Source organism: Colias croceus, chromosome 19, assembly GCF_905220415.1.
Source record: "Colias croceus chromosome 19, ilColCroc2.1".
NCBI classification, from domain to species: Eukaryota; Metazoa; Arthropoda; class Insecta; order Lepidoptera; family Pieridae; genus Colias; species Colias croceus.
This window is the reverse complement of record NC_059555.1, coordinates 7016728-7037537: the sequence shown is the minus strand read 5'-3', so window position 1 is coordinate 7037537 and position 20810 is coordinate 7016728. Positions and strand designations below refer to the sequence as shown.

At 31.3% G+C, this 20810-nt stretch overlaps 1 protein-coding gene across 1 annotated transcript; it reads right to left on the bottom strand.

Annotated features, from left to right (window-relative positions):
- Positions 1-414: 414 nt before the first annotated feature.
- Positions 415-13774, bottom strand: LOC123700292 (ras-like protein family member 10B). Its single transcript, XM_045647470.1, has 3 exons — positions 13615-13774; positions 5686-5834; positions 415-1356 (listed from the first exon to the last, which is right to left on the bottom strand). The coding sequence occupies exons 1-3, from the start codon at positions 13709-13711 to the stop codon at positions 733-735; spliced, it is 870 nt and encodes a 289-aa protein (XP_045503426.1). The 5' UTR covers positions 13712-13774; the 3' UTR covers positions 415-732.
- Positions 13775-20810: the final 7036 nt, after the last annotated feature.

The window sequence follows — 20810 nt, the reverse complement described above, 5'->3', positions numbered from 1 at the left end:
GGTTTTTCTTTGAAAACGCGGGCGAAGACGCTGGCGGAAAGCTAGTGTTATAAACATTCTGTAAACTTGAGTATTTTTCAGAGCAAACAATGATTAAATCGCTTTTGATATTCAATAAACATTTTCTGATGTCACTTATTACATTATATTATTGGCATAAATGGAAGAAAAGAGCAGGTAGAGTAAAAACCGCTCTATAAATCTAGTTTTAAGCGTGTTAGAATTGTATTTTTTTTATTTAAGTAACAGTTTTTCTTTCAGAAACAGAACATTGGCAAAATTTTAATATAATGAAGTTTTAAAGCTCTAAAGATTCATAATTATAAATATAAGTAAAAGAAAACTTGTGGAAGAGTAAATATAAAACTTAATAAATACTTAGACTAAAATATCCTTAACCTTTGCTAATTTAAATTTATAATTATTTCTATGAAATGCGATTTTTAATTGTGCTCATAAAATTAACAAGGCTAGTAGTCAGTATCCAACTATTGCTTTCGTGTTATCGATTGACAATAAGATCAAAACTTATACTTAAACTTTCAAAATGCAGTTACTTACAATATATTTGTTTACATACATTGAATACCATTCATTGTATTGAGCTATTGACGTGAAGAAATGATATGATTTGTAACATTGCTAATTTGTACACTATACTACTCAGTTATCCTGATTATTTGATGAGAACGAAAGTGTCCTGTGTACGTACCGTTTCAACATCGAAAGGTGCTAAGCAACCACACAGCGGTTTTCATTCGCCGTCCCTCCCCCGGCTGAGGAGTCGGGAGGGGGCTCAGCACTACGCACTCCCCCACTACACTCCAACGCATCTATCATCTCCATGAGCTCTTTGAACACGGCTATGACTCTCCAATTGTACTTCGCGGAACACTCCACATAACCACACTTCCAATGCTTGCGCACAAGATTCACAATATTCCTCCGTTTTTCACGAGAATCCCCACACGCACTTTCCGCCATCGCCAGCTGTTGTAAACCGCTGGCAGCAGACGGCGTAGTGCTGCATAGCAAATCCTGCTTGTTACCAACGACTAGAACGGGCACATTTCTCATGTCTCGACTCTCGACCATTTGGTCTCTCAACGTCCTAATATATTGGAACGTCTCCACATTAGATAGGTCGAACACTAGAATGTAAGCGGTCGCGTTCCGGAGCCCATAAAAACGGTAATGCGCCCATTCGTAGTAGGAGTTTATCGGAAAGTAAGGGATGACTGGCACATCAGTTATTTTAACCTCGTACAGATGCTCGTTGATAATCACCGAAGGATAGAATGTGTGTTTTCTGTCCGTTGGAATATATTCTTCGGAGAAATCGCTCCAGACGAATTGCTGCAATAAGAAAAGGTTTTTAGGAACTATAAGAAAGAATTGGATGAAATGGGAGCAAGGATGAACGACTTAACTAAATGAAAAACGTTTTACGGTTCATGTAAGAGATGAGTTGGGTAAAAACATGACTGAGCACATGCAAATATTTTATGTTTATATTATCTTAGATGATTTATAAGGTACTCAGTATTCCTGACTACTTATATACATCAAAATATACAATACTAGATTTCCGCCCGCGGCTTCGCCCGCGTTTGCAAATGAAAACCCGCATAGTTCCCGTTCCTGTGGGATTTCCGGGATAAAAACTATCCTATGTGTTAAATCCAAGTTACCCTCTATATGTGTGCTAAATTTCATTGTAATCGGTTCACTAGTTTTTACGTGAAAGAGTAACAAACATCCATACATCCATACAAACTTTCGCCTTTATAATATACTAGATTTTCGCCCGCGGCTTCGCCCGCGTTTGCAAAGGAAAACCCGTATAGTTCCCGTTCCCGTGGGATTTCCGGGATAAAAACTATCCTATATTAGATATTCCTTTAAAAAAAATCAACATTACATACGTTCCAATTTAAGATCTAACGTGAATCCTGAAACAACTCGAGCTTAACCAATTGTAATTATTGGATCTCATAACCAAAATTTATGGTTGCATAGCTTTATCGTGGCCTGGATATCATCAGCAAATATCTCGAGCACGTACAGTTATAATGTTTCGTAAAAGCCCATTGCGAGATTATAACGACGTTGGCACTCGCGTTATATGAAACATATATTCTTATCATTATGGCTTATCATTATGGCTCTATGAATATTATCTCGCGTATAACTTTACCTAGGTAAATGAAGCTAAATATTACGATAGAAATTAATGACTTACACAAGCGCCACTGACAAGAAATTACACTTATAATAAGACGGTTTAATAGACAAAATAAGTAACTATGCATATCAGGAAATTTCAAAAATGTTTAATACTATCTGAAACAAACGATAGACTTTCAAAATACATCATTTTTACAAGCCAGTCGTCTACACGTATCTACATAAAGTAGCCTATTCTTTGTTTCAGACCATTTGTCTATCTATATACATACTAAATTTCAGACCAACCACTTAACAATAGTTTTCACATGAAACCACTAACATACAAGCATTTAGCAAAATATCAATTCCTTTCGAATTAAACCATTTCCACGGTCCACCATTACTACATACCTATACACCGAGTTCAATACCTATAACCGTTATTGTACGTCTTAGACTTAATTGCCCAAACCGTTTCGGTTCTAGTTAATACCACTGAACGGTTATTACCTGATATCCATTTAGTATTATAGTGAACCTCGCCGGTTTAACCGGAGGTTTATACACATATTCATTTAATCGATCGACTGTTATACACAAAGTTTTAGTGACCAATACTGAATACAATATAATGAATCCTACTAATATTATACCTAAATGCGAAAGTTTGTGACAATGCAATGGATGGATGTTTGTTACTCTTTCGCGCAAACAATACTAAACCCATAACAACGAAATTTAGTATGTAGGTAGCTGAAGAGCCACAATAAGATATGGGCTACTTTTTGTCCCGGAAATCCCACAGGAACGGAAACTATATAGGTTTTTCACTGTGTAAAACTACGTAACGGATTTTAAAGCGGTTTTTTTTATAGATAGAATTAAGAGGTTTTAGTATATTTTTTAAGTTTTTGCGAAAAGCTAGTGAATAATAAAAGCAAGTCTCAGCTTATACTGAATGTTAAATGTCGTGTTAGGTCAGATAGACTTATTTAATTAATAACTAATTTTGTAAGAATGTCTGATTAGGCATTATCCGTTTAAAGATTGCTTCATGAATCAATTAGTAAAATATAAGTTTGTATATTTCTCATTCATTCATTCATTCATTCTTGTTAAATACATTACTGGATACTTGGATAGTAATTATGGTACAGAGTAATTATACATTGTGAATATTATTTTCCACATTGAGGTAAGTTGACAAAGTGCTTTTAATTGAAACACCGATTCCCGAAAATGAACTACAAGTATTTACCGCATTTTACCAGCCAGCGTCATTAATTAATAAATTTTATCTTTGCAAAGTTGTTTCGTAACAGAAAATTTATAATTGAAAACTTAACAATGAATTCAAAGGGTTATTATTCAGCTAGTGTTTCGAATATTGCGGTATTGGTGGTCATAGCTGACTGAGGTATCAGTAGGAGCGGGTTATACATAGAATGAAGTGCCCGGCCCAGATTGGCCAGGAAATTGGCATCACACACAATTTCAGCTGTCAATCCAGGTCCACATAGACCGAGATTCTTCTTGCAGCCATTGCTTCGTTGGGCTGCTCGCTCTGTGTGGATCCGCCTATAAGCAGGAGATGCTAAATTAACGTGCAAAGCTCTAAAATAGCCTTCGCTTTAATTATGGCACATCACAAATGAGTTACTTGAAACGGTTACACTTTATAGTCCTATAATTATTTACTGTATGCCCGTGTATTGAACTACTTACGTCTAGGAGAAAATAAATTCATACAATATGGCTCACAAATCGCTCGTAATGTTTCTATTCTTATTATGTATTTTGTCTTTATTAAATTTTTCTATGAAATGAAATTCAAACACTTTTTGATCAAAAATACACAAACATTCTTACAAATTACACATTGCGTCTTATACAAATACAAAGAAAAATAAATATTAAGTGGTATTTGTTTTTGCTGACCTGAAAACGGACAGGTCAAGGGATGATGTCCTTCAATCATAAACAATAAGGAAGCTTAATTAAGGCCTGTCCCTGCAACCCTCACGTCTATTCTGGGTCATCTTAACCACGAAATTTATATTACAGATATAACAGATATTATTATATTATTCCATTAATAACTAAAAGGTTTATGAGAGGACCGATTGTATTGGTCACGAATTTGCCTATAGTTGCCAAAAGTTGTGAAATAAATTGTTTGTGGATATTGGCACGTGGATATAATTTATTTGTTTGTCGTTGTTATTAAAATTGACATTTTATGCTTTCCATTTGAGAATATCGTACTTCTATGTATTAAGTTTATACAGTATATAATATGTTCGCATTGAAATATGGGTGATATATAAAATTATGTAATTTCACACATTGTTCATACGATAAAATAATACACAATTTCGGAAAGTGTCTCACGGGTACATCGATAAAATAATCGACCCTGGGTAGAATCTAACGGTCCTAAAATGCTCATAAAATAAGGGTAAATTATGGATATAAAGGTTTATTGAGCCAAACAAAGGTAAACGAAAGGGATGAAGTATATTCGTGGCGAGATAATTTTCCTTGTTTGTTCCCATGTTAATGTATATGAAGGGTTCGGAAATATATTTCGAACGAGCAAATATTTCTTGGGAAAAACATTTTGATATATTACATTGAGCGAAATAATATTTATATTTCGTGTATTTTTCCTGGAAAGTTTTTCATGTGTAACATAAATTACTGTGCTATTGAATTCAGGCTATAAAATATCTCGTAGTTTGATATTATGCAAATTCAAATATTTTTATCTCTGTGATGAGATTCAGCCATTTACACACAAACTTTTGCATTGCTGTCATAACCAATAATACTGAAATACAAATCGTTATCCTATAGGTATCTAACATGGTTCATAAAGATTATTCAGCTTACAAATTAAATTATTAATTAGATAAGACCTTAGTGACCTTTAAGCATGACATTTTGGCTAATGAAACAAGATTTATATAAATGTAGTCTACACGTTTTACTTTATATATATTGAGAGCTTTTAAATTACCATTTTATTTCAGTGACTATTTCAATGCCTTACTTCCGGATTATAAGTCTCACGTTGTAATCACTTCATACCTACCTGTATGATAATAGTTTGTTCTAATTGCTTGTCGCATCTCTACTGTATCATACTAGTTTTGCCCACATCTGCCCCCCTAGCCAAGTGGCTTTCTGTTAGCGTAGCGTTCAATAGAATAGACTACGAATGTATGAGATTGACGTAAGCTGTAGATAAAAACGTCCAAGCAATTCCTTACTTTCGAAAGGTTAGTATCGCGTTATAACCACATCATTACCTGTATGATATCTATTTGCAACTTTAACTTGCTTGTCACGTCTTTACCTGTATAATACCTATTAGTTTTTCCCACAGCTGGTCCACCAAGTAGCACAACCTTCACGAGATCCAAGCAATTATTTGCTTTCGGATTGTTATAACATTACCTGTACAATACTAGAATACCTACGACCTACGACATTACTTGCTTGTCTTATCATTACCTGTATAATACTAGTTTTGCCCACAGCCGGTGCGCCAAGTAGCACGACTTTCACGAGGTCTAAGCTGTCAGGACTCGGCTCGACGCTTGGCGCGCCGCTCACAGCCAAAGTGCCGCCTCCACCGCGCTCTAAGTAATCCAAGTCTAATTCTGAAAGGAAAATAAATATTTAAATAAATTTTTAACTTATTTTTGGGAAAAGTTAGGGACCATATTTATTGATTATGAGCATTGTTCTTTGTTTGAAAATATTATTTTAATAACGTTTATAGAACGACAATAATTAGAAGTGTGTAATCAAGTAGAAATCTGGAGATTTCTACTTAACATCGAAAGCGTTTATTATTGAATGAAATCAATGCACCCGTAGACCAGTTAAAAACAATTCAAATATTGTTTAAACTACAAAACGAGTACAAACTTACTGTTAACAGTACTTTATAATATTTTTAACATATTAAGTACTTGTACTTATGAATAACACGAATTATTATCTCAGTAATTAGTATATTATTGTGCAAGCACAAACAGCTATTAGTACCTTATAATATGGCCAAACCAATCTGTCCGAAATGGCTTGACAAGTCCAAATTGAATAGTCACCCAGAAACCGAGCTTCATTAGCGTCCCGAGCCAACATTTGATAATTGTTCTCCCAAAAAGGTTTTGCAAATATACCCTCATTTACCTTTAACTAATTACCCGTGAAATGACGTTGTGGTTGGTGGTATTGGCTGTTTGTGTATACAAGACTTAACTAAGCTATATATTATAAATATAACCTTAATCACCAATAGGTAAATAATGGAGTTTTAAAGCTAATAATAATACATTAGTGAACATGTTTTATTTTTTTAGGTACGAGGTAAGATACATTCTAGGTCCAGTAGAGACAGATTTTTCCAAAAAAAGGACACTAGGTCTATACCTAAGTGGCTATGTATAAGCTACAAAACAGAGTTTTATACTCAAAAATAAGTATTTTGCATGTTGAGCCATGCATTTTCAAGAAAATCTGTTTGCTGGGCAATGCTTATTTTTTCCTCATTTTATTTCTACTTTAGGCTAAGGTGCGCTAATTAATTATTACATAGTAAGAAAATGATTGAAGAAAAAGGAAGATCCTAATTTACTTCTGTGCGAAACTGCAAAAAATGTTTGGCCGTGTTAAATTATATAGAGCGAATAAAACCATCTTAATATATTAAATTTCACAATCACTTTATTGCTCGCTAAGATGTTAGAACCATCCATTATCAGGGTTAAGTATGATATAGTAGGGCCTTTGGGTTTCCCTTCGCCCTTTCTAATCCTTCTTATATTACAGCTATATAAATTCATTACTGAGTACCATTAATATCATAAGGTTACGTATAAAATTTATTGTTGTTAATTTATAAAATAAATTAATTTAATAGGTTGGCAACGCAAAATTTACAGTGTATTACTATAGTCCCTAGACTTGGGTAGGTACACTTACTTTTATTAGGAAGCATTTAATAATATTATTTAAAAGTATAAAATTAAAACGACTCCAAATGATTCGTACTACAATCGTTTTACATGTTTTTCTTTTTTTTTGCGTCCTTGTATAACGTATTTCGGGACCGTAATAATATCTATTAAAACCAAGTTATACATACCTACTTACAAAATAGAACATTCTCCTTAAACTTCCAAACACCCAAAATGACCTTCATAATATAAAGGAATTACGTCACAATAAAGACATACAAATACATAAAGAAAGTATATGTCCTAATAAGCAAGATCAAGACCAAGTAAATACTGTCTTCATTAGGGAAAGAGAGTCAACATTTGTACAGTATAATTGTACAATAGAGGGTTTTGCACCTTCATTATGTATGCTATGTAGGTTTCAGCCAAATTGTTCAGTTCGTTTGTCAGTAATTAGGATGGGTCTAATTACTACTGTACATAAAATAATTATTCTTTTTTATTGGACAAAATAAATTATAATGATCCAGACGGTATTTGGTTAGCATTATACAAATGCCTATATTATTATGATGTGCTACATCACATACTATTATTACAAACACTGTTTTATTTTTTATGTTTATTTTTCGTACCCAATTATTTTGTTCTTTTAATTGCCTATCTTCTGTGTCAATAATATTGTCTCGCTTAATAAATTTTGCTACTTTCTCCTTTGTCTTATGGGAAAAAAATTATTTTATTTGATCTAATCTATTTTCAGTACAGAGTTCAGAATTTCAATGTATTTCAAATATCTCTTGCTAACACAGTTTATTTATATTTTACTACTTACGAGAACCATTTAAAAATCTAGTGTCGATTTTAGTAAGGCGAGAGTGGAACAGATAGAAATTCACGGAAGCACTTACCCTATTTCATAGAAGTGCAGTCATTTTTACACTTTATGCATTAGTTCAGTGTCTATAAATGGTTAAGAAAATGTACTGAGTTACTATATTTCAAAATATTACTAAAGCTATAGATGCCAGATAATAAGACGGTATGTAAGTTTGAACATTTTTTTTGAGATAAAAATGTTCAAACTTACTGTCTTTGTCAAATTATACAAATCGTGAGGGGTACTTTGAGAGATGAACAGATTCTATTGTCTCTGAAATATTATATTTATTTGGAATTTAAATTCAATTTGAGTAACACTCCTTTGCTGCCAAATAATAATTAATGTCTCTCACATCTCTAGTTAGACTCATTTTTTAAGTACCTACAGTACTACGAGTTACGGTATAAAAATATACATATTTTTAATCTATTACTTTCATAATGGCAAAGATTGTGTGTATAACACGCACAGAAATCACATCATGAAATCACATCACCAGAATGCGCTTTATTTAAAGACTAAAACTGAACTGTCTTTTGTGTATGAATGAATGAAGTGAAGGATGGAATTCACTAGTATCCTTACAAATGACTACATTACGCCCCCATATTATAAAAAAGCTTTTGAATTCCCTTACAAAAGCTTAAAACATTTCCTCCAAATGACTCTTTTCAAATCCACTTATCCAATCAAATTAGCATGACCAAAAGCAAATCGGGAACTAGGAATTCCATTAGCGCAAATGCACCGCTTCATAATTGTGAAAGGGACTCGGTAAATAAAATTTCCTCTTCATTTGTCACTTTAAGGATTATCACCGTTTCCTGTTTAAAGACCCGGGCTTTTATTGGCTCTTTTATATTGTGAAATGGAATGTGGCACTAAAAGAAATGGCCTGTTTAAATCATTCACGTGGTCTAATTTTTTATTGGGTGAAAATATATTTGAAAGAACTTTTTTTGGCCGTGCCTACCTGTCCAACAGGTAATAAATAATTTTAATGTACATTATAATTCATAGCGTTCAGTTGAAGTATTCTTAATATTCTTATGCTTTTCTTATTTTTGGTACCAACATCGAATTGCTGTTATTTTGGGATAGACTACCTAAATACTAAATAGGTATTGTTATTACTTTATACCTTTTTAATACAAAAGTTCATGAATTATAAAATGTTTTAGATGACGATGGTTTATTCAATGTATTGTGATATCTTTAAAAAAATTAAATTTCATTAAGAAATGCTTGACTTATCTATGCTGATTAGTATGATTGATACTTTAACTAGTAAAAAAGCAGACGAAGCAGCGTGGTTTAGCTTGTATTAAATAAAGGTTTAAATAAAATGGCTAGAATTTAGGGAAAACCGCTTATATAGCATTAATGAAAAATTCCTTCAAAGGTCTTTTGTGTATAAAAGGTTTCGTTGGCATAAATTTACGAAGATTGATTTCATTTGACAAGGAAAGGGTTTGACTAATATTACAAAATTAATAAACATTATGAAAAAAAATAAAAGGGGTATCCGGTTTAAATAAGAATTTAATATATCATCTACTTGCTTGTCAGAAACATCTGCTAAGCATAAAAATAAGATAATTATTAATTAAAATAAGCTCGAGCTTACGTAAATAACATTTTGTGTGATGTTCAATTAATTGTACAATACGCATAGGCAATTATAATAGCAATATAACAACTCTCGAATATATGAATGAATGAATGAATGATAAGTATGAATACCTCACCAGCACTCGGCCAGCGTGGTGGATTATGGCCTGTACCCTCAGAGGAGGCCCGTGTCCTGGAAGTGGGAACGTATATGGGCTGACGGTGGGTTAAGACATGGTTCAGACGCTTGCGTTCAAAGTGACATTCAACGAGCACAAGCACGGGCACAATCATGTAAACATGTTGTTTGTGCATGAGCCAGTGTTTGTTTGTTTGTACCGTTAAGCGCACGGGCTGCTTGCCAGGCTACTTGCCGGGCTGCTTGCCACGCTGCTTGCCACGCGTCTGAACATACCATGAAGATGATGAAGTATGCATAATCAATAAACTATTGTATAATTGTTATTTAGTTAAGTTTATAATATGTTAGTAGTTGTACAGTAAGTATACATATATAAGTTGGCTGAAATGCTAGATAAATAATAAGGATTGATTTTCTCACACAGTAACGAAGATCTTCGAAAGCATAAGACAGCTTTACAGGGTGAATAGGAATGCTTAGTGAAAGAATTTCTTCCTTTAGTACTCCTGTATTAGCATTTGAATGTTGCTACGTGACCCCGTTTTCAATGCGAGTATTTCATTTAAATAACTTCTTGCTCGATCATCTTGTGAAAAACTCTATTTTATATAAAAATCTTCTGTTCTTGTATTTTCTTTCAATGATAAATATTGAAATAAGAGCAAATTGAATAGAAGGCTATCTTCATAGTTTATATCGGTACGGGCGGTAAGTTTTAAAATATTTGTTTACAGTGAATTCATAATTTTTCACTTATTTTTACCAGAATTACCGATATTGTACCTATATATTGTAGTAACGTTGATCATTAAAAATCCATCATGTAATTAAACAGTTGATAAAGTCGTAATTTCAATGTAAAATCTTCATGTCAATTTTCAAAGTAGGTACTCAAACACAAGAAAGTTTTCTCGTCAATCTTATTTTAGTGGGTCAGAAAACGCTTATAAGAGAAGGAATTTTAAGCACTGACACTAATGTTAACATAATATGTATGACAATAATATATTCTAAGAATATAATATCTGAACTTCAACTTCAATTGATATTTCGTAGAATAAAATCCAATGCACTGCAAGATATTCCACAAAGAAAAACTTATTTCAGTTTTTTAATACTATTTTTAATAAATAACTTCCAGCTCCCAACTTATATTGAGATTAGAGCAAACATAAAAAATAAATAATCCACGTGTTGGCATTACTGAAAATTTTTAATTTATTGCTACTTAGCACATCGTTCTTTATGAAATATTAAATATTACAAATAAAGAACGATGTTTACTAGTAAAATACCGACATAATTTCTATTGAGGGACAAATATTTTCATGAAATATAAAAGGACACAAAAATACTCTCACCCCCCGCCACTCGAGGGAACAAGGGACACCGATATTTTAGCGTTTGCAATATTAACGTAATATTCTGTTCAATTTCAGTGCTCTGTGGTCTGTCGAGAATTCAGAATTCGATAGTAAAGTTGCCAAACATTTTGCCTTTACAGCGAACGTGCGCTTTAACAGATTGTTCAATCGTAGTTACGAAGGAAAGATTAAATATAATTATATATATTATATAATTAATTATATATATTATATAATTATATTTTAGTGGGAAAGACGAAAGTGGCTAATAAGATACATAAATAATCCTTTATTTTCTGAGAACTGTACTGTATTTTGAAATGAAACTTCTTTATCGGCGTTGGAAAAAAATTTAGTGTAACATTTTTGCCTTACGCGTGACATTTTTCCGTTACGCGCCATATTTTTCTTATCCCTTCCACGCGTGATTCGACGTTCTTCTGTAAAGTTGCATATATAGTAAATTATATTTTGAAAAATAAGGTCCTAAAGAAGTTTCACTTTCTCACGTGTGGACACTAGGACACGCACACATTTTTTTCTATAATAAAAAGCATGAGACCAAAGTAAAGTTTGTTTTTTTTTCTGAGAGGAGAAAATACAAGAAAATTAATCATACATAACTAGTATCAAAAAAGGTAACAGTTAAATATTTAGTTTGCTCGAGTTCTTATACTTCTTTTCACCGAACAAATCTTTATTATTTGTCTGTAAGTAATCAGAAAGCTTCGAAATATCGAAGCTTTCTGAAAGGAAATAATAATTTCCTAGAACAGAAAATACACTACATGACGTTCCTCGAATAAAAATTTATTTAAGCACGTTAATTAAATTTCATCACGTTCCCCTGAGAATCGTTTAAAAATTATTTGGGGATTCGATAGCACTTTAATGTTCAAATACAATTTTCAGCTCTGACGTCGTTTTTATCATATTATATTGAAATATTTTTTTAAAGCTCTGCCTTAGAAAATTAATGATTTAACAGCATTTTAATTGGTTTAAGGAAAATGTCAGCAAAAAATCAAAATGTCAGCAAAGATTAAAAATTGCTTTTAACAGGAATAAAAATTGCTTTTTACAGATTAATGTTATAATCCTAATTAGAAAACGTTGAAATATTATTTACAAAAAAATACAATTTTTAACTGAGAATTTATTGAAGTGCTTTTATTACATTTTAATTTTTTTTTATCTATGTTGGCAATTTTTTTTATTGATTATAGGAAAGCGCTGTGGTCAGTAGTAGGTATTATAATAAACAGTTTATTATTATTTCGTATCTGTAGGTATTTACGTGTTTGCTAATACTATAAAAATAAAGTCATTGGAGTGAAAAACATAACGCTAACCTTTTGTATGGAACTTTGTCGTATTCATCGCTTAAGAATCTCATAAAATATTTTCTATTCAACTCGCGAAAACGTGTATTTTCCAATTTTATCTCCCTTCCTGTTCATTTGCTTTATTTGTCTAACTTTAAAACGATATTTCTAACTCAGCTTTTGTTCATACAATATTAAACTATTTACTTTAATATTAATATCAACTTCTCAGTGCGAAAACAGAAGTTCACTTCAAGTAGATAGGTACTCTAAGTCATGATGTATAGAAAAACCTTAAAAATCAAACGCAAGATCTCTAAAAAAATACACCAAAACCATCACATATCAATTTATAATTGTATTTCTTTATAACTATAATATTGCAAATGTATATTTAATAGTTGAGTTTTGTAAAGTTTGTTAACATTTGAGACTTTAACAATGAAGGAATTGGAACAATTTGATAATGGGAAACTCAGAATAACTGATTGGCTTAACATGAAAACAAGCCGTGAAAATAGCACCTTTTATTAAGCCGAATCTTCCGGTAAATGGCATTATTTAATTTATAATACGTGAAAACATTCGCCTTACCTACCTACCTACAAGAAATATTTTCCGCGTAACAACTTGTAGCAAAAGAATGATTTGATTATTTTTCCACGTAATATACCTCATTAAACCTCCATAAATCAAACTACACATGTTTTTAATAAATTTTCAAATATAAGGTTAAGTGATTTAAAACATTACCTAAACATACACAAGTCATTATAATATGAAAAATTTATATATGTAATTTGAAACTTCATCGCACTTTGCAATGTTGTTTTAAAATATAAGGTATCTATACAAAATAATATATATTTAATTAATATATGTAATTGTAATGTGTGCTTAGAAATAAACCCAAAAAACAAATGTGATAATTTCGTGAAAAGTTTGAAAAATTAATTGTTCTGCAAAAATCAAATATGTACAATTAATTACCTATAGATAAACTTAATTAAGCTGAGGTAAGCTAAAGGTGATTACTGATAAATATAGGTAAATTATATGTTTACATCAAAGTTTATTTTTAATAGATTAGGTAGGTACTATATTATACCTATTATGACCTTATTAATAACCCAAATCAAGAACTCACCTAACACTTTATTTTGTTTCGTACAATTCCCTTTACCGTGATCGTCTGTATCCTTCGATGGGTCTAATCTATTCATTTCCAAAAAGCACACAAACATACACACACATTATAATATTATTTGATTCTAAGCAATACGTATCACTAGTACATCAATTAATTTCATACATCGTTATAATTTGGTCATAGAATATTCGCAGATGTGTCGTAATTTTGGCGGCAAAAGATATCGTGCAATACGCCCGCCCTCAGTGAGATTCTCTACCAAACTGCCGGTGCGTTCCCACTTTAGTTACGTATCCACTTTAGCTTTCATACCTTTACAATTGGGAAGAGATATAGGCTTTTCTTAGAATAGCAAATTAGGGCTAAAACGGAGGCATTGTAACGAACATCTGAATGATTTTAATTGAAATCTTAAGGTGGAATAATTAATTGTACGATTAGATTCGAATTATTCGCTGTGGATAAGAATGGCGTTAGAGAAAATCAATGTATATTATTGTTAAACATATTAAACCAATTTATCTTAAGTATTGTATATTATGTATTTTGATTGATCACTAATCAAGTCATTTGCTGGTAATCTAAAATTTTGATAATGATCATTACAAAAACATTCATAACCACGTAGGTAATTTATATTGATTTTACAAAAACATGTCAATCTAAAATATAATTTATTTATAGGTTATGTTATTGTTAACATCGTGAAGCGAAACAATAGGACAACCTTGTTAGGACGTTACAAAGACTTCATACTGTTACATGCACTAAGAAACTAAGTGGCATTGTCCACGCGGCATTGTTTGTAGACTTTGACGGTAGTGGAAAATTTAATTTTTCGATACAATTAAAGCCCCGATACTGACAACTATGTTTACCGAAGTAAAATAGAAATAAGTTTGAAGACGTTGATATATGGCCCCTATGGCCCTTGATAAAATGGGTATGTTATGTCTGGAAAAATTTGTTGATATAATCATTTACATTTTTCCCGCCGTAACATATTTAACATATTTTATTAGATAACTACTTTCCTTAAAAATGAATATGCTGCGAAATTAAATATAATTTTTATGTGCACTGCATATTATATTTACTTACTGCTGTTTCTATTATTTTGGTGCACGATAAATTATTTTTGTTTGTTTGTCTCAGTGATGAGTATTTATATAAAAATTATGCCTTGAACTTATGGAAAAGGTTATCTATTTTCCATAAGTTCCAAAATATAATTATATCAAATAGGAACAAATTTAATTATTAAAATCATCAAGTAATTGAACCAAAGGAACACATGCACATTCATTTCATACACAATTCACTTCAGAAACAATTCACTTATAAGCGATTTTTCTCCAATCCATCATTCATACATCACGTATACGAATAAAACGTCCCTTTTTATTTCCCCTTTGTTCTTTACTTGATGAGTGTTTGAGAGACTCTCTTGGGATTAATATAAAATCTCCTTCTTATGAAATGAGAAATCTGTCCTATTCCGATGACGTCACACAAAATTGACCTATTTTCGATAAAAATTACTTTAATACAAAATTAATGAAAGCTGATTGGATAATTTGTATTCCGTTTTGTAAAATAGGAGTGGTTTTATTCGTAGTTAATACTTGCATGATGCATCGGATTACGATTTAATATGGGTATATGCATGCTATATTTTATCGGATGTGGTCGTAATTTTATCTATTTAGTGGTTGGACAGCAATTTATCAACCATTTTGAAAATCATTTAATATGTTCTATAGTTTGGATAAAAACTTAAACATAGAGCATTTATAGGTAACTAGATAGGTATTGTTTAGCTCATCAGCCAATAATAATTACATGTTAGTACACACACATAATATACCTAATATAAGACTATATTTAGTTTACTAAGGGCCGATTTTTCAATCCTTAGTTAAAACTTATTCATCGAATATCGTATTACACAACCATTTTAAAAAATGTGTTACTTGCCCACATTTTGACAGTTTTTAGGTGACATCTGTATATTCTTGTGTAATACTTTATTGGACGGACAAGATTTAACCAAGAATTGAAAAATCTGCCCTAACTAATATATACTCTAAGATACTTTACATTGTCAATATTTTCGAATCTTAATTGTTTTCATAAGTCGACGGCGCTGGCGCACGGTAAATCTCTAAAGAGATTATGTTTGCGCCAGTTTAATTTAATTTATAATGAATTGTATTATTGTAGTATCATCATCAGCCCATATACGTTCCCACTGCTGGGACACGGGCCTCCTATGAGGGTACAGGCCATAATCCAATTGTGAAAATGTCCCTCTTTCAAATCACCATCTAGTTAGAACATTCTAATTAAACTTATCTGCACAAAGCATCTTGGCATTATCTGTGCCAAATGCTCCATTTTAATTGGTTTGGTGTTTTTATGTAAGTACCTACATATTTAAATGTAGGTAGGTTTATTTTAATTAATAAGAACATTTAATTCAAGAAATATACAGTATTAAAACGATATTTCATTTTAGCAAATATTATTTGATCTGATTAAAGTAAGAGGCGTTGGATATTATTATGCAAAATATATACATTCCCATAGGAAATCATGAGGGGTCCATAAATACATAGTATCCGCCCTCGCTTCTCAATGACTAACTAAAAACATGTTTCAGAACTTTGGGATATTCAAATAGGTACGAAATGGATCTCTATTTTAATATTCCTATTCTAGAGAATCGTTATATTCTTTAATATTAAGTGGAAGTAAATTAATATTGCGGAATAATCATTTTTATCTTTTCATATTATAGCTGAAAATCATTTTAACTTTTATATACTAACTGTACTTAGCTGTACTTTCGAATACTTACTATAAATAAAAAAATAAAAAAATAACACTATTACACAATGCACGGATACAATTTACACATAACACACACAAAAAAGTAGAAATGAACACCGTATAAAGTGATTTGAAGCTATTTCGTCTATCCAACTTAAAAATGAAAATAAAATATATTTTACATTGATAAAAATGTTAAGAATATTGTTACATTTATGTAAATGTACTAAGATAATTAGTTATTAAGGTAGAGTATATTTTATACTCTGTCATTAATTTGTTAAAAGTACAACACAGAGTACTTTATGAGACACTTAAGAGGGCTTATTCAATTTAACGCAAGTCAAAATCTCCGCGATCTATTACGATAGATCGCGGCTTGCGCTATCCTTTTACTATGAACAGCATAGGTCCACAGGAGAGCGCCGAGCAACATGTCCTCTCTCTGGAAAGGCTCGCTGCCGACTGATTTTAATCGGGTCGCGCGCAGTGTTTTATAGTACTTTAAAAAAAATTGTAGAAAAATAATAGAGGTACCTTAGTTGATTTTTTTAATTTTATCTTATATGTAAGACGTTCTTTTATTGCAATATGTATAAATTATATTCAACTAAGTCAAATATCTTGGTGAAAATAATCATTTTGTCGACTATAATTTCTAAAAAAATTCACATTGTTCGGATTTTAATTTCGTAAGTTAGGAGTCCAAAATAAAAAAATCTTTTAACTAACTATTTTAATAAGGATTTTTGCAGTTAGTTAAAAAAAATGTGTGTTAGATCTGTCAGCAATTTCAGATATTTTTAACTTCGAAATTGACACTAAAAGTGAAATCAAGTAATCATCGGCTCAGTTATCTTGATGGTATTCACAAATACTGTATTAATTGAAAAAAACTCTTAACTAACTATATAGACAATAAAATTTCCTAAAATTATTAGTAATTCATAGGTTTGTAAGATAAGTGGTTGATGGACAATCTGGTTTGAAAAATCACATATTTGAGCCAAACAGCGCACGGACCGCGTACACGGCCTTAAGACCATTTTAAAAGCCCTGGATGTAACCACTTACCACGGGTGGAGCCAAATCTTTAAGAAATTTTACCTTTTTCGTATAGACAAAAGAATAAAGACCAATCAAATAAATGAAAAAAAGCTGCTCATGTTTTAAGGGAATTCCACTTTGACATAGGTAATTTCTTAATAATGTCAGAAGTTTTCTCCCTTATAAAGAACTCATCCTTAAGAATATCGGATAAAGTTGGCAGTTGAATACAATTGTCATAGCATTAACTTACCTTTAACGAGTAAAGTTAAAGTATTATATTAACTTAATATTACCTAATATCAGAGCATATTAATTATTGCTAATTTGAAAGTTTGCCAAATAACGCCAAGTAATGTGGAGCCAGCAAGATATCAATGTTAACTATGAATGTATAACTCGTACAGATGTTAATTACTTTTATACTGTTTTCATGAAATTATATAATTAATGTGAGTTACTTTCACAGAAATTTATTTTAAGCACCAACAATAGTTATATTATATATTTTCTAATTATTCTCTATTGCCGCGCTATTTGTTTAAAATCAATTAATACCTAGTATTAAGAACTATATATGTACCTTATTCTTACAGGTTACAGGATCTTATTTAATTTTGCACATCTTTTATTTCTTACTTTTTCTCATATTAGATATTATTAGGCTGTGTTTGATTCGGACTAAAAGTAGAGTCACATTTACAGCCGACTATTTAATCCTCAGTCCTTATCTTTACAAATTTTTGTAATGGTAATTGTTTACAATATTCGACAAATAACCAAGCACTGAAAAATCAGCGCAGATTTCATACAAAAATACATTTTATATATCGCAACGTTTCCAACACATAACTTCAAGGCATAACTTTGCTATCTCTGTATAAGCACTCTATGAACTACTGCAGCTATAAATAAAAGAACTACTCTTTCTAAGCAATATTTATGGGTAAACAAATTTCAGTGCGCAGTTTCCAAAAACATTTCAGAAAATGCAAAGTTGCGATTCTATACATGAATTTGTGGGCCAGTTTGGCAGTATTCCAGCTTATAGTAAATCTTACCAAGGAATAAGTAATATTCCGTTTACGTAATCTATAAGAATTCCTTTCTTACGTATTCGATAAATGACCCTATTGGTATGCAGAATAAATAAATATTTTTATCAAAAAAATAAACCGCCTTCTACTGGTCTGAACTGGACCTTTAAATGGGACAAACTATAAGGCACTTTCTTTTAAATAAAATAATCATGAAAATCGCTTCACCCAGTCGAAAGTTCTGAGGTAACAAATCCAAAAAATATACAACAGTAGAATTGTGAACCTCCTCCATTTTTTCAAGTCTGTTGAAAATATATTTTATCTACTATTCTTAGCTTTCGTCGGCCTAAACAATATTGGGATAAAAGTATCTTATGTTAATCCAGGATAGAAACTATTTATGAGCCAAAACTCATGCAAATCTTGTTCAGTTTGCTGTTTCATATATTGAATTAAACATTTAATTCAAATAGGTACTTTCTTAACATACTTTTATGTTGTGTGCGTTACAAGGAATAATCTAAATTCTAAAACATACAATATGCAAAGTAAAATATGCAAATAAAGAAAGACGAAAAGAGTCTTTGCTATAACGAATTGACAACCAAGTCAGGAGAACTTTGTAAATAAAAATACAAATTGTACCTACTTGTATTGTACCTACCACAGGTGTAACCTACCCGATAGGAGTAAATCAAGGATAAATCATAAAACATGCATGTGTCAAAAATTTATATTATGGTTATAAAACTATAATTCAATACTAAAACCACAGATAACATAATAGATACTTTCTAAAACTTAAGACCTCGGTTATATTATGTTGGCATAATTATAATAATTATTTATGCCTGTTTGTCGGATATCTATACTTGTATAGTGTATACTAATATTATAAAGAGGAAAGGTGTCTAATTATGTATGTATAGAATGTATGGTTTTCACGCATAAACTACTGAATCGATTTTGATAAAAATTGGCACAGACAATCTTTAGACCCTGAGAAAGTACATAGGCTACCTTTTATTGCGAAATATGTACCACGGGCGAAGCCGGAGCGGACCGCTATTTTCATATTATATTAATTTTATAATTCAACAAAAATAACAAAGTGAAATTTCCTTTGAAGGAATACGAATTTTATATTGGAATCTCTAATGGAATAAAAAGTATTTTGTTTCCAAATAAAGATTGGAGATTTATTCTCATTTCGTGGATGAAATGTTGATTTATTAGAGATTTACGATTTATTCATGTGAATTATTGCGAAAACTCCACTTGATTCGTGTTTTCTATTCAGAAATGGAGTAGTATTTGTAGGTATGATTGTAAATGGATTTTCTGAATGCTATGTTTCACGGCTATATTATTTTATTTATAATGGATTGTATTGTTTTCAATCTGGGGGCACGGTAGTGCCCCCGCCAAGACTAGCCAAAGAAGAAAGCGAAGCGCACGGGCACTACCTATCTTTTCTCGAAGCGCTTCGACGTTTTTTTGAACCCTCATAACTTGGGTTTGGATTATGTTAGATCAAAAAAATTTTCGGGATATATTGTCAATAGCGGACTTATTGAACATAATATTAAGTTTTAATTACATTAGCTTTTATATTTCAGATTTTATTTATATCTAAAAAACGCTAATTTCGTCACTGACTCACTGATGATCATCAAAATTCTTAAGGTATTTCCTAATGTCCTAGAAAGCTGAAATTTTGTATGTAAGCTAGTATTAGCACACAAACAACAAAAAAATTATAAAACTTGTAACTTTCATCCCCCAACCCCTTAAACTAGGGGATGGGAGTTTGTATGAGACCTGTAATTTTAAATTAAATTTTGATGACGCTAGAGGTCTAATATAATAATCTAAAACTTGGTTCCCCTAGATATATACATGTATATGTATAGGTACTCCTTGTTAAAAAAAAATATTTAAAAATTTAATCGACATATATCGAGACATATACTTCAGATCAGATCATATAAATATGAATAGAAGTGTTGCGAACGTCTCCTGCCTCTTACGTCCACACAGTAGCTAAAAATAAAAAAAAAATTAAGAATAAGATAAAATAAGAGAGTGGGCTATAAAAAAAGGCGTCTCTGATGTGCAAGAATACACCCCAAAAAAAGAAGAAAAAAATATAAAAATTTTTTGTTACAAACAACTTACAAAAAGAAAGGAAATCCTACCAAAAACATTTTCATGTAAAATGTTGCCTACCCGAGCCCATATTGTGATATGACTCGCACTGTCAAAAAGTTATCA

Coding starts and splice junctions, on each gene's coding strand:
- LOC123700292 (XM_045647470.1), bottom strand. CDS start 13,711: ATGTTTGTGTGCTTTTTGGAAATGAATAGATTAGACCCATCGAAGGAT. Junction 5,835..13,614: donor GAAACAAAATAAAGTGTTAG/GTGAGTTCTTGA, acceptor TTTTCCTTTCAG/AATTAGACTTGGATTACTTA. Junction 1,357..5,685: donor GCAAAACTAGTATTATACAG/GTAATGATAAGA, acceptor TTCTTATTGCAG/CAATTCGTCTGGAGCGATTT.